This window comes from Misgurnus anguillicaudatus, chromosome 5 (assembly GCF_027580225.2).
Source record: "Misgurnus anguillicaudatus chromosome 5, ASM2758022v2, whole genome shotgun sequence".
Lineage (NCBI taxonomy): Eukaryota > Metazoa > Chordata > Actinopteri > Cypriniformes > Cobitidae > Misgurnus > Misgurnus anguillicaudatus.
Genome location: NC_073341.2, coordinates 39294835 through 39313326, shown reverse-complemented (window position 1 = coordinate 39313326; position 18492 = coordinate 39294835). Strand labels below are relative to the sequence as shown.

The 18492-nt window shown below is 34.5% G+C and overlaps 2 protein-coding genes across 2 annotated transcripts in view; one reads left to right on the top strand and one right to left on the bottom strand.

Annotated features, from left to right (window-relative positions):
• slc6a8 (solute carrier family 6 member 8) overlaps nt 1-7419 on the top strand; it is a 31619-nt gene extending 24200 nt beyond the window's left edge. Inside the window, exons 8-14 of the mRNA XM_055167359.2 lie at nt 40-152; nt 650-787; nt 2425-2527; nt 2700-2800; nt 3074-3244; nt 4908-5021; nt 6511-7419. Coding sequence (XP_055023334.2) covers nt 40-152; nt 650-787; nt 2425-2527; nt 2700-2800; nt 3074-3244; nt 4908-5021; nt 6511-6546 — 776 coding nt within the window. The 3' untranslated portion in view covers nt 6547-7419. The remainder of the gene's footprint in view (nt 1-39; nt 153-649; nt 788-2424; nt 2528-2699; nt 2801-3073; nt 3245-4907; nt 5022-6510) is intronic.
• A 5499-nt stretch (nt 7420-12918) lies between these two features.
• Nucleotides 12919-18492, bottom strand: part of bcap31 (B cell receptor associated protein 31) — a 33156-nt gene continuing 27582 nt past the window's right edge. Inside the window, exon 8 of the mRNA XM_055168037.2 lies at nt 12919-15631. Within this exon, the coding sequence (XP_055024012.2) occupies nt 15593-15631 (39 nt within the window). The 3' untranslated portion in view covers nt 12919-15592. The remainder of the gene's footprint in view (nt 15632-18492) is intronic.

The window sequence follows — 18492 nt, the reverse complement described above, 5'->3', positions numbered from 1 at the left end:
CGTGGTGACACGCCTCTCATCTTCATCCTCTCCCCACAGGGCCCGGTTTGGCGTTCATAGCGTACCCAAAAGCCGTTTCTATGATGCCCGTGGCTCCGGTCTGGGCCGCCCTGTTCTTCATCATGTTACTACTGCTGGGTTTGGACAGTCAGGTCAGTTTCTAATGCAACCTTTAGGGTAAATGGACAGCTGATTCGCAAATTAAAAATCTGTAATTTTTACTCATATTCATGTTGTTTATTTTTGTAAATGAATGTGATGAATAGACAAAAAATTATGTATTTGTTTACTGATAGCTCTTCTGTTGTTGATGTCCTTAGGGCAATATTATGTTTTATTATCAACCAATCAGATTTCAGTTCAATAAGCTTATAACCAGGATTAGCTGCTTCTAGACCATTGTTGTTTTACTTATCATTTCCCTCTGATTTTAAGGTTTGGTTATGGTTTGGGTTGGGTTAAGGTTTTATTTACAAAAATGTTGTCCTTAGGTCAACACAATATGTTGCCCTGAGGACATCTCTCACATGGCAAAATCAGGTCGAGCGTCTACTGATAATCCTGCAATCTAAAAATAACATCACCTTCAAATAACTGAGAATGTTAATTTTCTCGAGAAACTGACTGTCTGACTTTATATTTCTTGCAGTTTGTCGGTGTGGAGGGTTTTGTAACTGGCATTCTTGACATTTACCCTGGAAAGTATTATATGCGCTTTCAACGTGAAATCGCGGTGGCGATCTGCTGCTTATTGTGCTTCATCATTGATCTCTCCATGGTTACACAGGTGAGTTCATCTAATAAAACACCTCAGATAATAAATTGGGTGAACAAAAATGTCAGCAATCCTTCTCTTATGTCATCATTAAAACATATAGTAGTTATCACTTAATCACTTCATATGACTTAAGGTTTATATTTTCATATGGAGGCTGATGTTAAGTGTGAGCGGCTGCTATGTGGGATGATGAATGACTCATGAAACTTGTGATTCATCGTTTTCATAAAATTTAAAAGCATGTAAGGTTACAGCCTCGCAGGTTGCATTTGTTGATTTATTGACGTTTCACTAGTTTGCTCGCGCATTCAGTCTTAAATGGGACATATTATGAAAATCCGATTTTTTCCATGTTTAAGTGCTATAAAAGGGTCTCCAGTGCTTCTTTTAACCTATAAAATGTCAAAAAGATCAACTTAGTAACATTTTTTGCATGCATGTGAAAAAATAGCTTATTGAATTTTGGCCCCCTTTGTGATGTCAGAAGGGGATCTTATTATAATAAAAATGGCACATTTTTGCTCACATTTACAAAGTGGCAATTTTACCATGCTATAATAAATGTAATTATTTGATATTTTAAGCTAAAACTTCACATATGATTTCTGGGGACACAAAACATTTATTTTACATCTAAAAAAGTCTTGTGAAGTGTCCTCTTTGATAAATAGTAAACGAACTTGGCTTGCTGTCCTCAAAGGGAGCTCGAACCTCAAGCCCAAGTTCAACCCTGTAGTAGAGAGAGAGAGAAAGAGCAATGAAGGAGGAGATTGGGGAGGAAGAGGGATGCAGGAAAAATCAGCATGAAGATGGACCCGCTTGTATATGTTTAAATATATATACACATTTGTTCTAAATGTTTAGGCTCCTCCCGAACCTACATTAAGAAGTTAATTTATCTTAAACGTGACTGTGCTATGCATGAAAGTTCTGCAACATCACAACAAGCAAAACATGAAAAAATCTGTTAATTCATTGGTTAATATTATTTGTCCGACCCACACATTCTTGCTTACATAAGAATCAAAATTAATTCAGGTTTTGAGAAAGTTTTAAATAAAATCATTCTTCCTTATGAAAACATGCACTTTAACTTTTAAAGGGGCCATGTCACAAGACTTTTTTAAGATGTCAAATAAATCTTTGGTGTCCCCAGAGTACACATGTGAAGTTTTAGTTCAAAATACCATATAAATAATTTATTATAAAATTTAATAATTGACACTTTGTAGGTGTGAGCAAAAATGGGTGTGTCTTTTAAAATGCAAATGAGCTGATGAAATTCAAACACTGATTGCAATGATGGTGGTTTGTTGCAATTGAAAATGGCTGCTCTAAATGTCAGTGCTGTGGTTGGATAGTGCAGATTAAGGGGTGGTATTATTATAATAAGATCTCCTTATGACATCATAAGGAGAGACAAATTTGAATGACCTAATTTTTCACGTGCTTGCAAAGAATGGTTTACCAAAACTAAGTTACTGGATTGATCTTTTTCACACTTTCTAGGTTGATAGAAGCACTGGGGACCCAGTTATAGCACTTAAACATGGAAAAAGTCAGATTTTCCTGCCATGGCCCCTTTAATAAACCTTGCATGTTTTTGATGTATATAGGGTGAATTTATCATTTCTGTATGTTTACAGGGAGGGATGTACGTCTTCCAGCTTTTTGACTACTACTCAGCCAGTGGAATGACCCTATTGTGGCAAGCATTCTGGGAATGCGTGGTTGTCGCGTGGGTTTATGGTAAGAATTGATTTTTCAATGCCTTTTTATCCATTTTTAAGCGAGTTGCCTTGTAGATATTTAGTTCACAACGTTTGTTGCATTTAAAGACAAAGATTGATGAAGTGAGAGACTCTGTGCTGACTATATCAAATAACCCGACAGAGTGCTGAGTTGTTGTTCTTGCGTGCAGGTGCTGACAGGTTTATGGACGATATTGCTCGTATGATCGGTTACCGGCCATTCCCGTGGATGAAGTGGTGCTGGTCCTTTATAACTCCATGTGTTTGCATGGTGAGTGCTTGAAAACTCTCCAACAATGTTACCTATATACAGATATAATGCTGACATGACCTCAAAATTGACTAAACATTGTGGAATTGATAAAAGATGGAATAAACACTTCTTTTAGTTAATCATATGTTTAATACATTTTAGTTTGTTCAGCCCTTTATATGAGTAGTTCTTTCTAGAAATTTCTTAACCACTTTAGTTTTTGTTTTGTATTGAAGACAACCAGGCATTAAATATATCACTGAACTGGACTTTGATCTCTTGTACCTTCAGGGTATCTTCCTATTTCACCTGCTCAACTACAAGCCTCTGACCTACAACAATGTGTACGTGTACCCATGGTGGGGAGAGGTGATCGGATGGTGTCTGGCTCTCTCCTCCATGCTCTGCATCCCTGTTAGCTTTGTGTACAAGCTTGCTGGAGCCAAGGGAACATTCAGAGAGGTATGCAAACTAGTTACATTAAAAATCAGCACAAATATCTTAAAAGCGCAGTAGTGTTGTTTGATAACATTATCCCGGACGAGCCCCCACAAACAAGTAAACTGGTGCTATCAGTACAAACATAGCAGCTGTTGGACTTTTTGGCCAGTTACCTCACAGATGAGCATCAGAATTGGTCATGAGAAAGTGATGTGTTTATTTATAGTAACTAGGCTAATGGTTGTTGTTCCTCTTCATAAAGACAGACCACAAATGCTTCACATGTATTTTTTTAAACACATCTGGCTTGAAATAAAACATTAAAGGTGCCATAGAATATAAAACTGTATTTATGTAGGCATAGATGAATAATAAGAGCTCTTTACATGGTAATGACATATCATGAGTATCAAACATGATTGTTTCCACCGTGCATGGAAAAAATCGCTGGAAAAACACCAACTGTGACGTTACAGTCGAGATGTATGCGCCCAACATTACATATTAAATTAAGTACAATGATGTTACAATGCTAAAAACAAAGTTGTGAATGCCTGGTTAGCGCTATATGCTAGTTAATGCTATATGCTAGCGTTTAGTCTGAAGTTCTACTATTGATGTCACAGTTAAATTTTGCAGGTCCAAACTCAAAAACACAATCTTACCAATCAGAAACGTCCATTAACAATCTCGAAATAATTGATTACTCCTCAAAATCTGTCTTTTCATCTGATACAGACTCAAACATAAGATCTGTTTACACACACACAGAGCTACTGAAAGAGCTGCTCTGAGAAACAGCCAATCAGAGCAGAGCTCAACATTATTATTTATGACCATTCCTAATAAGGTAATAATAGACCATTTCATTCTGGGGACATATCCTAGAGTGGAAAACGGACATGTAAAACTGTCTCTAGATCATTTTTTCACTTAATAAAGCCACAAACCTTCTATGTAGATATCAGGGGCGGAGCCAGACATTGTAGACATTGGGGGCTTAGCCCAAATCTAGGGGTTTCAAAGCATGGTCCCCTGCTAATATTTTTTTCTCCACTTACGATTGCTTTATAAAGTAATTTTTTTAATTGTTTTAATCCTATTTTTGGATAGGAGAAGTTGAAGTGTCATTGTCAAAATTTGTTATATTACAGTTTCAAAATGACAATACAGAGGACAAAGCAAGGTTCATAACAACTGTAACATAACAAATTTTGACAATGACACTTTAACTTCTCTTATCCATAAATAGGCAAAATATGTTTTGCTGTGGGCTAATCCAGTAACTATGAAGCTACATAAGCAAGAATAACAATTTTGCCTTTACTAGCAGAACAATTTCTCACTCCAATTCTCTCTTCACCCTCCTTTGTTTTCACTGGAGTGGGGGACCGGAGAGTTTAAAGCTGAATGCCGCCACCTAGCGTACTGGATGAATTCATTTTACAGATCTGAAAAGATTCAGGGCTTTTGACAAAACATTTGGGGCTTGAGCCCCAGAAGCCACCCCCTCGCTCCGCCCATGGTAGATATCAGATAACAATTAAACAATGCATACTTTGGCACCTTTAAGACCCAACAAATACCAAATATCTAATACCAAAGTGACCTTAAAACAAGCATAGTGTCAGAACAGAAATAAAAACCATTGATTCATATGCTGTGTGTTTTGTTTTTCATGCAGCGCTGGGATATTCTGACCAAACCAGTGTGGGGGAACCATCATCTGGAATACATGGCCCCTGACATTGATATTAAAAGTCTCACCTCTCTCTCTCCTGGAACCGAAGAGAACAAGGTGATCATATTTGAGAGTGTTATGTAAATACGAATCAAAGGGAAAAGCTTCAAAAACCCTCCTTAGGCAAGCTGGTTAAAGAAGTCATCAGTATTTCATTGAGTTTTTTACATTTTACAGTCTTAAAACCAAAACAGATGGTGGCTATTGATGATGACATTTATGTAATACTATAAACCTTCCAGCATGCACATGACCAGATTTACTTTCCCTCCACACACTAAACAATGTTACTTGCACATATCATCAGTCTGTTGGTTGGTTAAAATCTGCTTGTCTTTGGAGGGGAAGGTTTCTTACCTGACAACTCATAGCTTTGTGCCTGGGTCAAAGGTTAAACCTGGGAGCTGTGCTTCATTTCACAGAGCAGAATTCCCACAGGTCAGTTTCCTGAACATTAGGGTCTCTTTGCATTGACACAAGTATGCCAACCAGAAGCACATGGTAAACATAGCTACAAATCTATATTAATGTCTAATCTTATTAAGTAAACAAGTTATTTTGTAGAGTATTAATAAACAAACATTCCTCAAAGATGTTATATGCAAAATAATAATGTGGCAGATTTCACATCAGTAAGGACACCAGTAGTTGCCAAACACTGAAAAATCATTTCTTTTTTTTATTAAAGCTATGTGTCTTCATCCGAGACAGCTGACCTCAGTACTTTGTGTGCCAAACTTCAATTTTCCGTCTCTGCTCATTTGTCAGAAGATGGGTTTGGTTGCCATAAAATTTATATCAAATCCACCTAGTTTAAGTGAAATATACCATGTGCTTGATGTTTGTTCGTGATAGTGTTTGGTGTCTGAAAACGTCTCGAGTTCTTATTTTATAAACATAAATGGGGACAAATGAAGGGGAACTTTCTTTAACTTTTTCCCTGCCAATGTTTTTAAATTTTTAAAATTTTTCTTTAAATATATAAACATACAATATATCAAATAAGAGCAGACCCTGTCTTTAACATTTATTTGTTCTCTTTTTATATAACCTTTTTCTCAAATATGGGTCGGTTTCTTCAAAAATACAACATTTTGATTTTTTTGTGAAGGACTTTTGATAGAGATTCAGAGTGATCATCAAAACATACTAAGGGGATGCTTTAAGTTGGGTAAAAGCGCCATCTGGTGGATAATAATGGAGATACAGATTGCCTGAAAAACTTGTCATTGGCAGGGAAGCGTTTTCTCTTAATAGCGGGGAAAGAGTTAAAGTGCTAATGAACCAAAAGTTGCATTTTGTTTAAGATTGAATTGTTTTAAACATTTTGTTAAATAAAGTTTACACATTCATTTTAAATTTCCATTTATCTGCAAAGTCATGTTATCAGAAACTTTAATATTTAGCTTTTAAGTAAGAATAATTCAACTTTAGTCAATTTAAAAGCAGTTTTGTCTCAAGAAACGATTTGTCAATTTAAAAGCTAAACTTTGTCGCACTTAGAAATAGCAAGGTATTAATTTTTTTCTGCCAATGTCTGTTGCAGTTTGCTAAACACACGAGAAGAGATTTTGACCTCTGATGTAATGCCTGGGATTTTCAATGCACAACAGGCAAATTTGTAGGTTGACACATTGCCAAAACCTGCCTTTGTCTTAAGTCACATCATCTATCAATAGCCAAAACTGTACCAAGGTGTCCCGAAAAACTGACCTCATTTTGACCCGTGGGAATTCTGCTTTTTAGAAATATCAAATTGCTCACTAAATCATTGACATAGATGTACAAATTAGACCACATAACATACAGTAAGGCTTCAGAATACATTTGCACATTGTTGTAAAATAATCTGCTAGCACTTTTAATCGTGTTAGAATGTTTTTTGTTGTTGTTGTTTGTTTTTATTTTACATACTGTAAAATAAATAAGAGATTTATTTTGTGAAGGCTTTTATTCTGCTTATATGCATATATATATATATGAATAGCTATCGGATATCTGTGTGTTATATTTTAAACGTTTGAGGCTGTATGTACTTTTGATAAAGATTCAAATACAGTGTGGGAATTATTACTGAAAAGCTGCAATGCAGTTGCAGGACGCGTGTGAGATAGCACATGAAATTGAGTTTATTTTGAATATCAAGTGCTACAGTTGTTAAATGTTTTAGATTTTGTGTGTTAAACAGTATTTTTGCCGACCACCAAGCTCAATTTGGTTCGCAAAGACGAATCATGGAGAATTGACTTCTGTTTCGTCCGTGTTTTTATCACCTGGAGCCATCAGCAATTTTATGAAAGACAATTACAAACAGCATTTTAAGAACAAAACGGCGTATTTAATGCAATTCAGTATTCTCACATTTATTTATTCACCAATAGTATGAACCCTTCAGTCATTCGATCTAAAAATGATTGACAGCTGCCTACGGCGAATGAGAGCACATGAATGAGATGATAACAAAATTAGGAACTTTATTATTAAGGCTTTATTCAAAAACATCAACTTTATTTTTCTACCATCCAAATATGAGCTCTGGTTGGTCAGTAGATCAATTATTATCTAGTGATTATGTGTAGAAATGTTTATGTAGAAAACAAATGTGTTAACAAAACTGAAAATGATGTTTTGTCATATTGTTTGCTCTGCCAAACTGATTCTCGACAGTATCTTTGCACTAAAGGTTTGCTGAATGTGGCCGGTCGAGATGGAGCAAAGATTTTTAAAGGGAATAAAATTACAATTAAATGAATAAACACTTCACTTCTGTTCAAAATGCACTACAATTTCTGTTTTTTTGTTGTTGTTTGTTTACATCAACTTACAGTAGATTCGGTTAGCACTGCAAAGACTGCAAAGACCACCAAATGAGTCTAATGTGAGAGCAGATGGATTATGAATTTGTCAAGCGTCGCTTTCCTCTGATGAAAGCGAGAAACTTTTGGGGTGAGGATACTGTCTTGAAATTTCACACTGTTGACCTGATCTCACTGACGTCTTTCATTCATGTGCTTGGTAATAAACTGTAATGTAACCATAGATTTCCATTTTTAAGTCTAGTAAACATGCAGCTAATGTGTACAGTAAATATTAGTGCTAACAGTATCCCTCTCAATGTCAGAAGGGTATCAACGCTAAACACCACTGTGATGATTTTGTGCTACTTCATCTGCCCCAATCAAAGCATCAAATGGCAATAAACTAACACTATGAAAAATGTCTCATTGCATTTCTTTAAGGTTTAAAAGATACAGTGTACAGTCCTGTACAGTGAGTTTTTCCTGGCTGTACAGCTGTTGACGATTTCAGACCTGGTAACCAGGACGGGTGGGATGCCGATGCGGTTCAGACCGGTTTTAAAGACAAATGCTCAGTTTGTCAAGGGAAGCGCAGCTGCCATATTAAGCCGGCAGAAGTTTGTTGACTATGTTTAGCCGAGCTGCTCGACGCTATTCCTGTCCACGGTTCAGAGCAGACAGACGTTCGGTCCTGACAGACCAAATCAACTCGTACTCATTTACGCGAAATAGTAAACAGTAAAGACAAACATGAATGAAGAATAACATAGTAAATATTGCAGCCACGTGATTTCTCTGGTTTTATAATGCAATGACCAATTACAGATTTGCTCTTCTATAATAAATCATACGTAAGTGTAACATCAAAATGCATACATTTTATATCAGACAGACTGTTCTGTATATATATATATATATATATATATATATATATATATATATATATATATATATATATATATATATATATGATGGTATATGATTGATTCCTCCGTTATGTTTTAAGTAATATCTTAAAGGAGGGATACATTGCTCAGGCATTACATAATATGTGGTTATGTAACAGGGTTGAAATGGCATAGAATGAATCTTTGAAATTCCTAAAATGTTTTGACGGCAGACCACTAGCAACTTCACAATGATTTGATTTACATCTCGCCTCTGCTGTGAATACTATAATATTATTCAGATACACTTACACAACATACACTGTAAAAAATCAACATATATTTTATGCTACTTTAACATAAAAACTAGCAGCTTTACTTATTTTTTTTTTAAGTTATGTTAGCTATTCACAGGTGGTCAAAACCTAAAATAGTAGGTTGAATTGACTTGCAAGTTGTTTTTACTTGCATTTTGCAATATTGTTTTTTTGGCAAATAGTATTTAATCCGGTTGTTAGTTAAGCGGTCCTTGGCACAAACGCCAGTCTTTGATATTATGTTGTGTACTGTAGATGAAGACCAGGATGTCATGTATGTTCAGCTAATACTCAAACTGCATACCGATGACACAATGACCTCGTGCAATACATGTAAATATTTAATCTGACTTCTGAATCATTCAGCCAATATAAGGCCAAAAGTCCAGCAAGTACACATAGAGAAAGATCAATATTTCTTATTAACACGAAGGCGTTAAAATTAAGTACTTTTGAAAGGGAAGGAAATTAATCTATTGAGATACAGTCAACTTACAAAGTTAACTTAAGTTGTTATCAAGTCTTACATCAATACACTGCTTTACTTGGTTTTCTTACGTTTATTACAGTTTTCCTCAGTTGTTAGCATTTCTAAAAATGTGCAAAAAAGTGCATGCATTTCTTAGAACAATTTGTACAAACTGCACAACATCATGGATGTCCTGCAAAAGCATGTTCAAATAATAAAAAAAAAAAGTAATTTTTACATCCTTATGTCATTGTTCAAAATGTTAAGCCATGCTGTCAATATACCAAGTGTACACAATGATATGTGTCAGTATTTTCTGATGTAAACTCTGCACAAATTCACACTTTCACCTTTTTTCTGTAAACAAATCACACATTGTAATTTTGAAAAATTATATACAAATAAAATATTACAAAATTAAAAAAAAACAGAAAAAAGGTTCACTGTTACTGTAAGAAATGTTACATTTTCTATAACTCAAAATTTCAAGATTCACAAACAGACAAAAAAACTGCTTGCTTACAGTAACAGATTATGACACAAACAATTTTGCATGACATGCCTTGTACGATGAACTAATTTCTAAATGTTTTGAGGTGTAAGACTATTTAACACAAACCAGTATAATGTATTTTGATGAAAATGACAGCAATTGAAAATGTAGTAAACAGCTTGTACATAATCATCTGCATGATTGAATAAAATAAATAGCAATTTGTCCAAAACAATGAGAATTTGCTTTTATGTTCTGCACAACTGACTTGATGATGTGGAGGTTGAACAAAATGTTTTGAAAAATGTATTTCAAGCGACTGAGAAAAACTGTAACAAGTTAACTTGAGCCACCGGTATGTAATAAACAAGTTTACAAATGTTATCAAGTCTTGTCAACTACACTGTAAAAAATTTATATAAACCAATTTAGTTTTGCAAGTCAGTTTAACCTACTATTTTAAGTTTTCACGATGTGAATACTTGACATTAACTTAATTTTTTTTTTTTTTAAGTTAAAGTAACATAGAAATGTATGTTTTTTGACAAAATGCACTTCTTAGAGTGTATAAATCACTACACTGCTTTACTCAGAAATTTCAGACAATCGTTTTTTTTATTTCTTAATAGTTTTTCTTAGTTGTTTGGAGCATTTCTTGAATCATTTTTAAAATGTGCAAAAAAAAAAACATTATTTTCAGAACAATTTGTACAAACTGCACAACATCATGGATGTCCTACAAAAGTGTGTAACATTTTAAACTCCTTAAGTCATCTCTCAAAAATAATTTTTACATCCTTGTGTCATTGTTCATGAAGTCAAAATGATTAGCCATGCTGTCAATATACCAAGTGTACACAATGATATGTTTCAGTATATTCTGATGTAAACTCTGCACAAATTCACATTTTCACCTTCAGAATTAGAAAGGTTCACTCTAAGAAATGTCAAATTTTTTTGTAACTCAAAATTTCAAGATTGACTTATGAAAAACATGGATGCTTATAACAGATTATGACACAAAGGTCAACAATTTTGCATGATATGCCTTGTATGATGAACTAATTCCTAAATGTTTTGAAGTGTAAGACTATTCAACAGAAACCAGTATAATGTATTTTGATAAAAATGACAGCAATTGAAAATGTAGGAAACAGCAGACACTTGTACATAATCATCTGCATGATTGTGCCAAAGCATATGCAATTTGTCCAAATCAATAATAATTTGCTTTTATGTTGTGCACAACTGACTTGATGATGTGGAGGTTGAACAAAATGTTTAAAAAAATGTATTTCTGATCTGAGAAATGCTCGAAAGCGACTGAGAAAAACTGTAAGAAGTTAACTTGAGCCACTAATAAACAAGTTTACTTTACAAACGTTATTAAGGCTGCGTCCAAATAACCACACTTGCGGTCTTTGCACTTGACCACTTGACGACTTACATGACGTATTTCCTGTATTTTGCCCAAGTGTTCTAGTGTGCGTGAAGATCCCAAGCGTGCATGTAAAAATTATTCAATCGATGGGGGACACTTAGCAAGTGTTTAAATGTCAATCCAGGTAGTGGCACCAAAAAGTATTCATTTGATATATTTTAAAGATTTTCTTTAAATAAAATGAACACATAAATAAATGAACATTTAAAGAATATTATCTGAAACTTACAGACACAGAATTCTTTGTTCATGTAAAAAACTCTTAATTTTGTGCATGTAGCTTTATTAAAGTTTATTTATGTTGTCGTCCCTGAATAAACGACATGATTAATGTTGTTTTAATGTTATAAAAGCAGTTACAGATGTTTTACAAAATACATAACAATGCTTGCACCAATTAAATGTGGAACACTTGCCGTTTACTACCAAAATATGTCAAATCCATTGATTTTAGTGAGATTTGGGCAAAAGTCTCATGATTTACATCCTGAACGTGATGCATGATGGGATACGCCTTCGAATACCGCTTCCAAGCAAGAAAGTGTGGGTTTAGTGTGTGTTAAGGGCATGGGACAGTCTTGCCACTTACTTCCTGTCACTTGCACACGCTCTCAAGTTATAAAAAATAATTGAAATAGTTTAACTTATATTTTTATGCTACTTTAACTTAAAAATAATGTTGATTTGACAAAATGTTGAATTTTTACCGTGTATAAATCAATACACTGCTTTACTTAGAAATTTCAAGACAATCGGTTTTCTTACTTTTACCGAGTAATTACAGTTTTTCAGTAGGGCGTTTATAGTTACCTTAAGAGTCCTATACTTGGAGATTTCATAGATTTGATGACATGACTGTTTAGATTTACAGTATACTAACAGTAATTATACAGACTATAATTCATCTTCACAGAAGTAGGTCTCGTTTTTGTTTACATTAAACAATGTTTTCCACTTACACTCCCCCGCAGGCAGAATTGTGTGTTTGTGCTTATCTGAACCTGTGAGTGAGTGAGTGAGCGAGCGAGTGAGAGAGAGAGAGAGAGAGAGAGAGAGCAGCAGCAGCAGCTTAATAATGAAAGATTAGATTGATGTTTCTTTCCTGTACAAGCACAGGCTTATAACAAGTATGATCAAAATACAACATTCATATTTAACTCATAATATGAGAAACAAATTCAGTTTTCATTGAGAATTAATGACTGATCTAAAAAGAAAACAAACACGTTTCATTAAAGATGGCAAAATTTATTGGTTTGTTCATGAAGATCCCACCTAAAGCACATCAAAACACAATGAACTCATAGTTTGCAATGCAATGAAGAAAGATGCAGCAAGTGCTGTCCTGAAGACATCAGAGACAGATAACGTCTATCAGAACTGCTACACTGTAATATAAAATCCATGATAACTACAATTTAGTTCATTATTGCCTTTCATCAGGTTTTCTTCACAGCAGTGCATTTTGTTTTCCTTCAAGACATTGAATACAATGATGCAAAAACAAATGAGCTACATCTAAAAATGCATATAAAGACGAAAAAGACCCTTTAACGGTATTATACAGTTCATTTATTGGTTTGGTAATTATGCAACATTATATTTAAAGCATCTGCTGACATCAAAACCCCAAACACCTCATCAAAATAAAGCAATGCTCCTCCAAATACATGCTTTCATCTTCAGCTATACATTAACATCTTCATTAAAGGGTGGGATAGTTTACTGAAAAATGAAAATTCTGTCATCATTTACTCACCTTTAACTTGTTACAAACCTGTATACATTTCTTTATTGAAGATATAGTGTTTGTAAGCAGATCTGGGGCACCATTCACATCCATAGTATTTTTCCACGATGGAAGTCAATGGTACCCCAGATCTGCCCGGCCACAAACACTACTGTATATCTTTCAAAAATGAAGATATTTTGAAAAATGTTAACAACCAAGCAGATCTGGGGCACCACCGACCTCCAATAGTATTTTTTTCTACGATGGAAGTCAATGGTACCCCAGATCTGCCCGGTTACAAACACTACTATATATCTTTCAAAAATGAAGATATTTTGAAAAAAGTTAATAACCAAGCAGATCTGGGGCACCATTGCCTTCCAAAGTTTTTTTCTACTATGGAAGTCAATGTTACGCCTTATCTGCTTGGTTACAAATACTACTATATATCTTTCAAAAAAGAAGATATTTTGAAAAAATGTTAATAACCAAGCAGATCTGGGGCACCATTGACCTCCAATAGTATTTTTTTCTACGATGGAAGTCAATGGTACCCCAGATCTGCTTGGTTAGAAACACTACTGTATATTTTTCAAAAATGAAGATATTTTTTAAAATGTTAATAACCAAGCAGATTTGGGGCACCACTGACCTCCAATAGTATTTTTTTCTACGATGGAAGTCAATGGTACCCCAGATCTGGTTGGTTAGAAACACTACTGTACATTTTTCAAAAATGAAGATATTTTGAAAAATGTTAATAACCAAGCAGATCTGGGGCACCATTCACATCCATAGTATTTTTCCATGATGGAAGTCAATGGAAGCCCAGATCTGCTTGGTTAGAAACACTACTGTATATTTTTCAAAAATGAACATATTTTGAAAAATGTTAATAACCAAACAGATCTGGGGCACTATTGAGTTCCATAGTATTTTTCCACGATGGAAGTCAATGTTACCCCAGATCTGCTTGGTTACAAACACTAATATATATCTTTTAAAAATGATATTTTGAAAAATGTTAATAACCAAACAGATCTGGGGCACCATTCACCTCCATAATATTTTTCCCATGATAAAAGTGAATGGTACCCCGGATCTGCTTGGTTAGAAACACTAATATATATTTTTTAAAAATGAAGATATTTTAAAAAATGTTAATAACCAGACAGATCTGGGGCACCATTGGCATTCCATAGTATTTTTTATGATAAAAGTCAATGCAAAAACTATATAATTCAAAACATCTTTGTGTTCAGGAGAACAAAGAAATCTATACAGGTTTGCAACAACCAGTGGGTGAGGAAATGACAGAATTTTCATATTTGGTGAACTATCCCTTTAAACTGTTTCTCTTGTAAATGTTTAACTAATTCACCTGTAGAGCGAATGAAATGGTAAACTATTGTCATGGTTGCAGATGCAGACGGCATTCCTCACATTAACATGTTAACCATCATGAAGATCTGAAATATCAAACACCGTGTCACTGAACCTGGAACCCGAATTGGCGCAAATGCCGTTCACTCGGCACCCTATTTTAACACAGCTATGATGTCATCACGTTGAATGATTTCAAGCAATCAGGAATCGCATGTAAGCTTTGCAATCATTTCTGTAATGATCCCACAAAAAAAAACTTAAATATTCATGTATTCAATCACAAGACATCAGTTTTTTCTTAAAATGTAAACCTTCGAGCGGGAGTTAATATGGTTTGGAGACCTGTAAGGAGAGTGATACAGTGTGTTGTGTTTTGAAATGTAATATCAGCTGTGGACGCTTCACTGTTCCTGCCAAAGTGGCTTTATTACCCCGTGTGTGTAACAGCTCTGCCCGGCTCATATCAGATTATACTGAATCTGTGGCCTCAAACAGGACCAGACCGGATAAAACCCGTTCTCTCTGCTCAACAATAGCCCAAAACAGACGTGATCTATGGCATACAGGGCAAAAAACACAAAGATATCTGCCTATAGACAATCAAAAACGTGGCTCGTTGATCGTAAACTGAAGGGAGTGAGTTAAGTATAGTGTATAATGTGGATTTAATATGAACTAAAACATGCAACCATATATCCATACTTACAGTACAGACAGACAGACAGACAAAATGTTTTTCTATAGCAGGAAAAATAAAGCAAATGCAAAACTATTAGGAATAATTTATAAATTTGTTTATCGTTTTTGGTCAATCTATTGGAACAGTGGGCATTACTTACGAAACATTAATACATTTCGTTTGTCACACCCTTCTTACCGAAACCTTTATATAATAGTTTTACCAAAAAACACAAATAAATCACAGCAAAAAGCATCGTACAGTGTTTCATAAACTTGACTTTGAATAAATCATAGCAAAAAAAACATGTTTGTGAGGAACAGGACCCAGCTTACACTTAACAGCCAGTGAAGTAAAACGTAACCCGGCGGAGCTTCTATCAGCCAATGATGATGCAGGAAAGCGGCCAGGTGCATTGTGGTCCATTTAGTCCGATTTTTTATCCGGTTGAGCATCAAATTTGGCCTGCGTACAGAGATAGGGCAGAAAGAGCTTGAATATTCAACATGGCCACAGATTTGCACAATCCTGCAAGTGAGATTTGCACTCTAAAAAATGATGTGTTGGATTTACTTGAAATATATATGTGCCATTATTGCATCACACTTTTTAAGTAATCCCAACTTGAATAATTTTACTTAAAATGAACAAGAAAACCGGTGTTTTACTTAAATTTTTAAGTAAAGAATGTTACATGAACTCAAATATCATGTAACATTCTTTACTTAAAAATTTAAACATTAACAACATATCAACAACATAAATAAAGCCAGCAAACATTAAAACAGTCATCTTTTTTAGTAAATATTAACCAAAGAAGTGAACATGTCGCAATGCATGCTGGGAACCATTCAGACCATTGTTTTTTATTGTTTGTTCAGATTACTCAGTTTGGCAAGTTGGGTAAACGAATTGAACAAAAACGTATAAATCTACGTCAAGTAAACAAAATAATATTTGTTAGCAGGATGATTATGCTTATTTTCATTCACTAATAATGAATTGATGCTCGTCAACAAAAAAAATCTTTGTTCAAGTTACTAAATTATCTCTGTTGAAAGAACATTTTGAAGTTGGGTTTTTTATAGTGCATGTGCTTCACAAAATGGCAGAAATTTTGGCTGGAGAGGCATCATGGGAAATTTGCATATCATGTAGCTCTATAGTTAAATATTATGCTAGATTTACTTAATTTTGACACAATTGTTACAGTAGTTGGCATTACTTATGTTTTTAATTTTATTTTTGCATACATTTAAGTTCATCTGGTAACTACATTTTTTGTGTAACACATACTAAATATGTCAAGTAGAGGTTGAAAAGTTATAAATACTAAGTTTTTTGTGTTTAATCCAATTACTTTAATAAGTAATGGTTGCCAACTAATCGTTTTTTAGAGTGTGGTAGCGGACATGTGACAGTAGTTCATCTATATGAAGTGATGATGTGCTTAAAGTTACAAAAATAAGCATCCAAAAATATCAGGGTACCTTGGTTAAATTCAAGGTCCTTTCAAGGACTTTCCAGGTCCAATACCCTCAAATTCAAGGACTAAATGTGGGGACACGTTTCAAGTGAGAGCAAAGTTACATTGTGTTACCTTGTAAAATACATTGTTACAGATTTTGTCTTTTAAACAAGACTATGCAAAAAGGCATTTTTGCATGGCCCAAAATTTCCCTATAAAAGATATAAGCATTTAATGCCCACTAAAAAAGTCTAGGATTATTTATTATATGTGACTTCATCATACATTACACAGGGAATAATATGGTATAATCATTTTTTTCCAGAAAACTTCTTGCACAAAATAGATTAAAGCAATTTCAGTGACCTGTATCTATGCATGTTTGCAAGGGCCATGACATTTTTGACCAAATTCACAAACTTTCACCAATTTCAAGGACCCTCGGAAACCCTAAAATATAAATATCTGCATCCGAAATGCCAAGTCTCTATTTTCTTTAGTTTTTGTGGTGAGTCAAATAGCGTGCCAATGTCTTGTGATAATTGTGACGAAAATAAAGCTGTGAATGCATGCACTGAGCACTGTATAGACATGGGTGCTGTGTTAAATGTGTAACGTGCATAATACAAGCACATGCTCATAAGTCACGGCGTCTCATAAGCTCATGATGAGTATGTATGTAAATCCCCCTTAAACACAGAACGAACCCTGCTGTCATATGATAATGTGACTCAAAGCAGGTGCACTCGGTTCAAGGAAATAAAACATCTCAGACATCTGCGAGAGTATAGATTACAGTATAGTTTATGACGTCTCAAAACAGAAAAAATAGACTAGACTGAATTAGACTAAATTCTTTGTATTACGACTCTTAAACTCGCAAACCTCATTAGCTAAAGATGCTCGAAAATGAAGAATGCGAAATACAAGCCATGTTGAAGTGGTTTCATTTCAATTCAATGTAATGTTATGTGATTTATAATTATAACACATCACTGGAATAGCGCATTTATACATGCGTCTCACATCTTGACATGTCGCTATAGTGATCAACTTTTCTTTGGAAATGATGTCAGACTTTCAAGGAAGACTAACATTCAGATAACTAATTCACATACTTGTAAGTAGGAATAAAATAAAACGTTACGCTACATGTTATAACGCATACTTCAGATGCCATCTGAGCAATGCTGATTTATACTTTAGAGAGCTGCATTTTGTCATTTTTATCAATTTTGAAGTTTCGTTTACTAGAAATAAAAAGCTAACCTTGTGCTACAAGTGTCTCTCGACCTCAACCATATTACCACCAAGCTTCCCACATCTCTTTTACACTATTAAACACATTTAAAAACATGATCCCTGATAAGGAAATACTATGGATGAATCTTTGTTGGTATTGGGAATTGTACCCATGTTGCACTGTTTTCGGGTGTGTGTGTGTGATGACGTTTAAAGTCCCCAACAACATCTGTAGTCACATCTAGCAACTTGTTAGCAACCGCTCTTTATAAGAAACCACAGGGTATTACTGATAGAAAACATGAAAATATTTTGAGCTTGTGTTTACCACAGATCTTATATCGAGTTTTAAGAAACATTTACTTTGGAATATGAGTGGGCGATAAATCGGTAGAAATTTGTCAACCTATAGAGATTGTGGACTATCATCTCTATTGAGTTTACACGCCCACGTCACATTGCTGTGCGCGTGGTCACAAAAACGTAACGTTTCACACGTATTTGAGCACCGCAGTTTTAAAACAAGTGATTTTAAAGCACAAACAACAGCGCTATATGCGCTATATTTATATATGTATACTATATACCCATTATTATTTATTCATTATTTCACCAC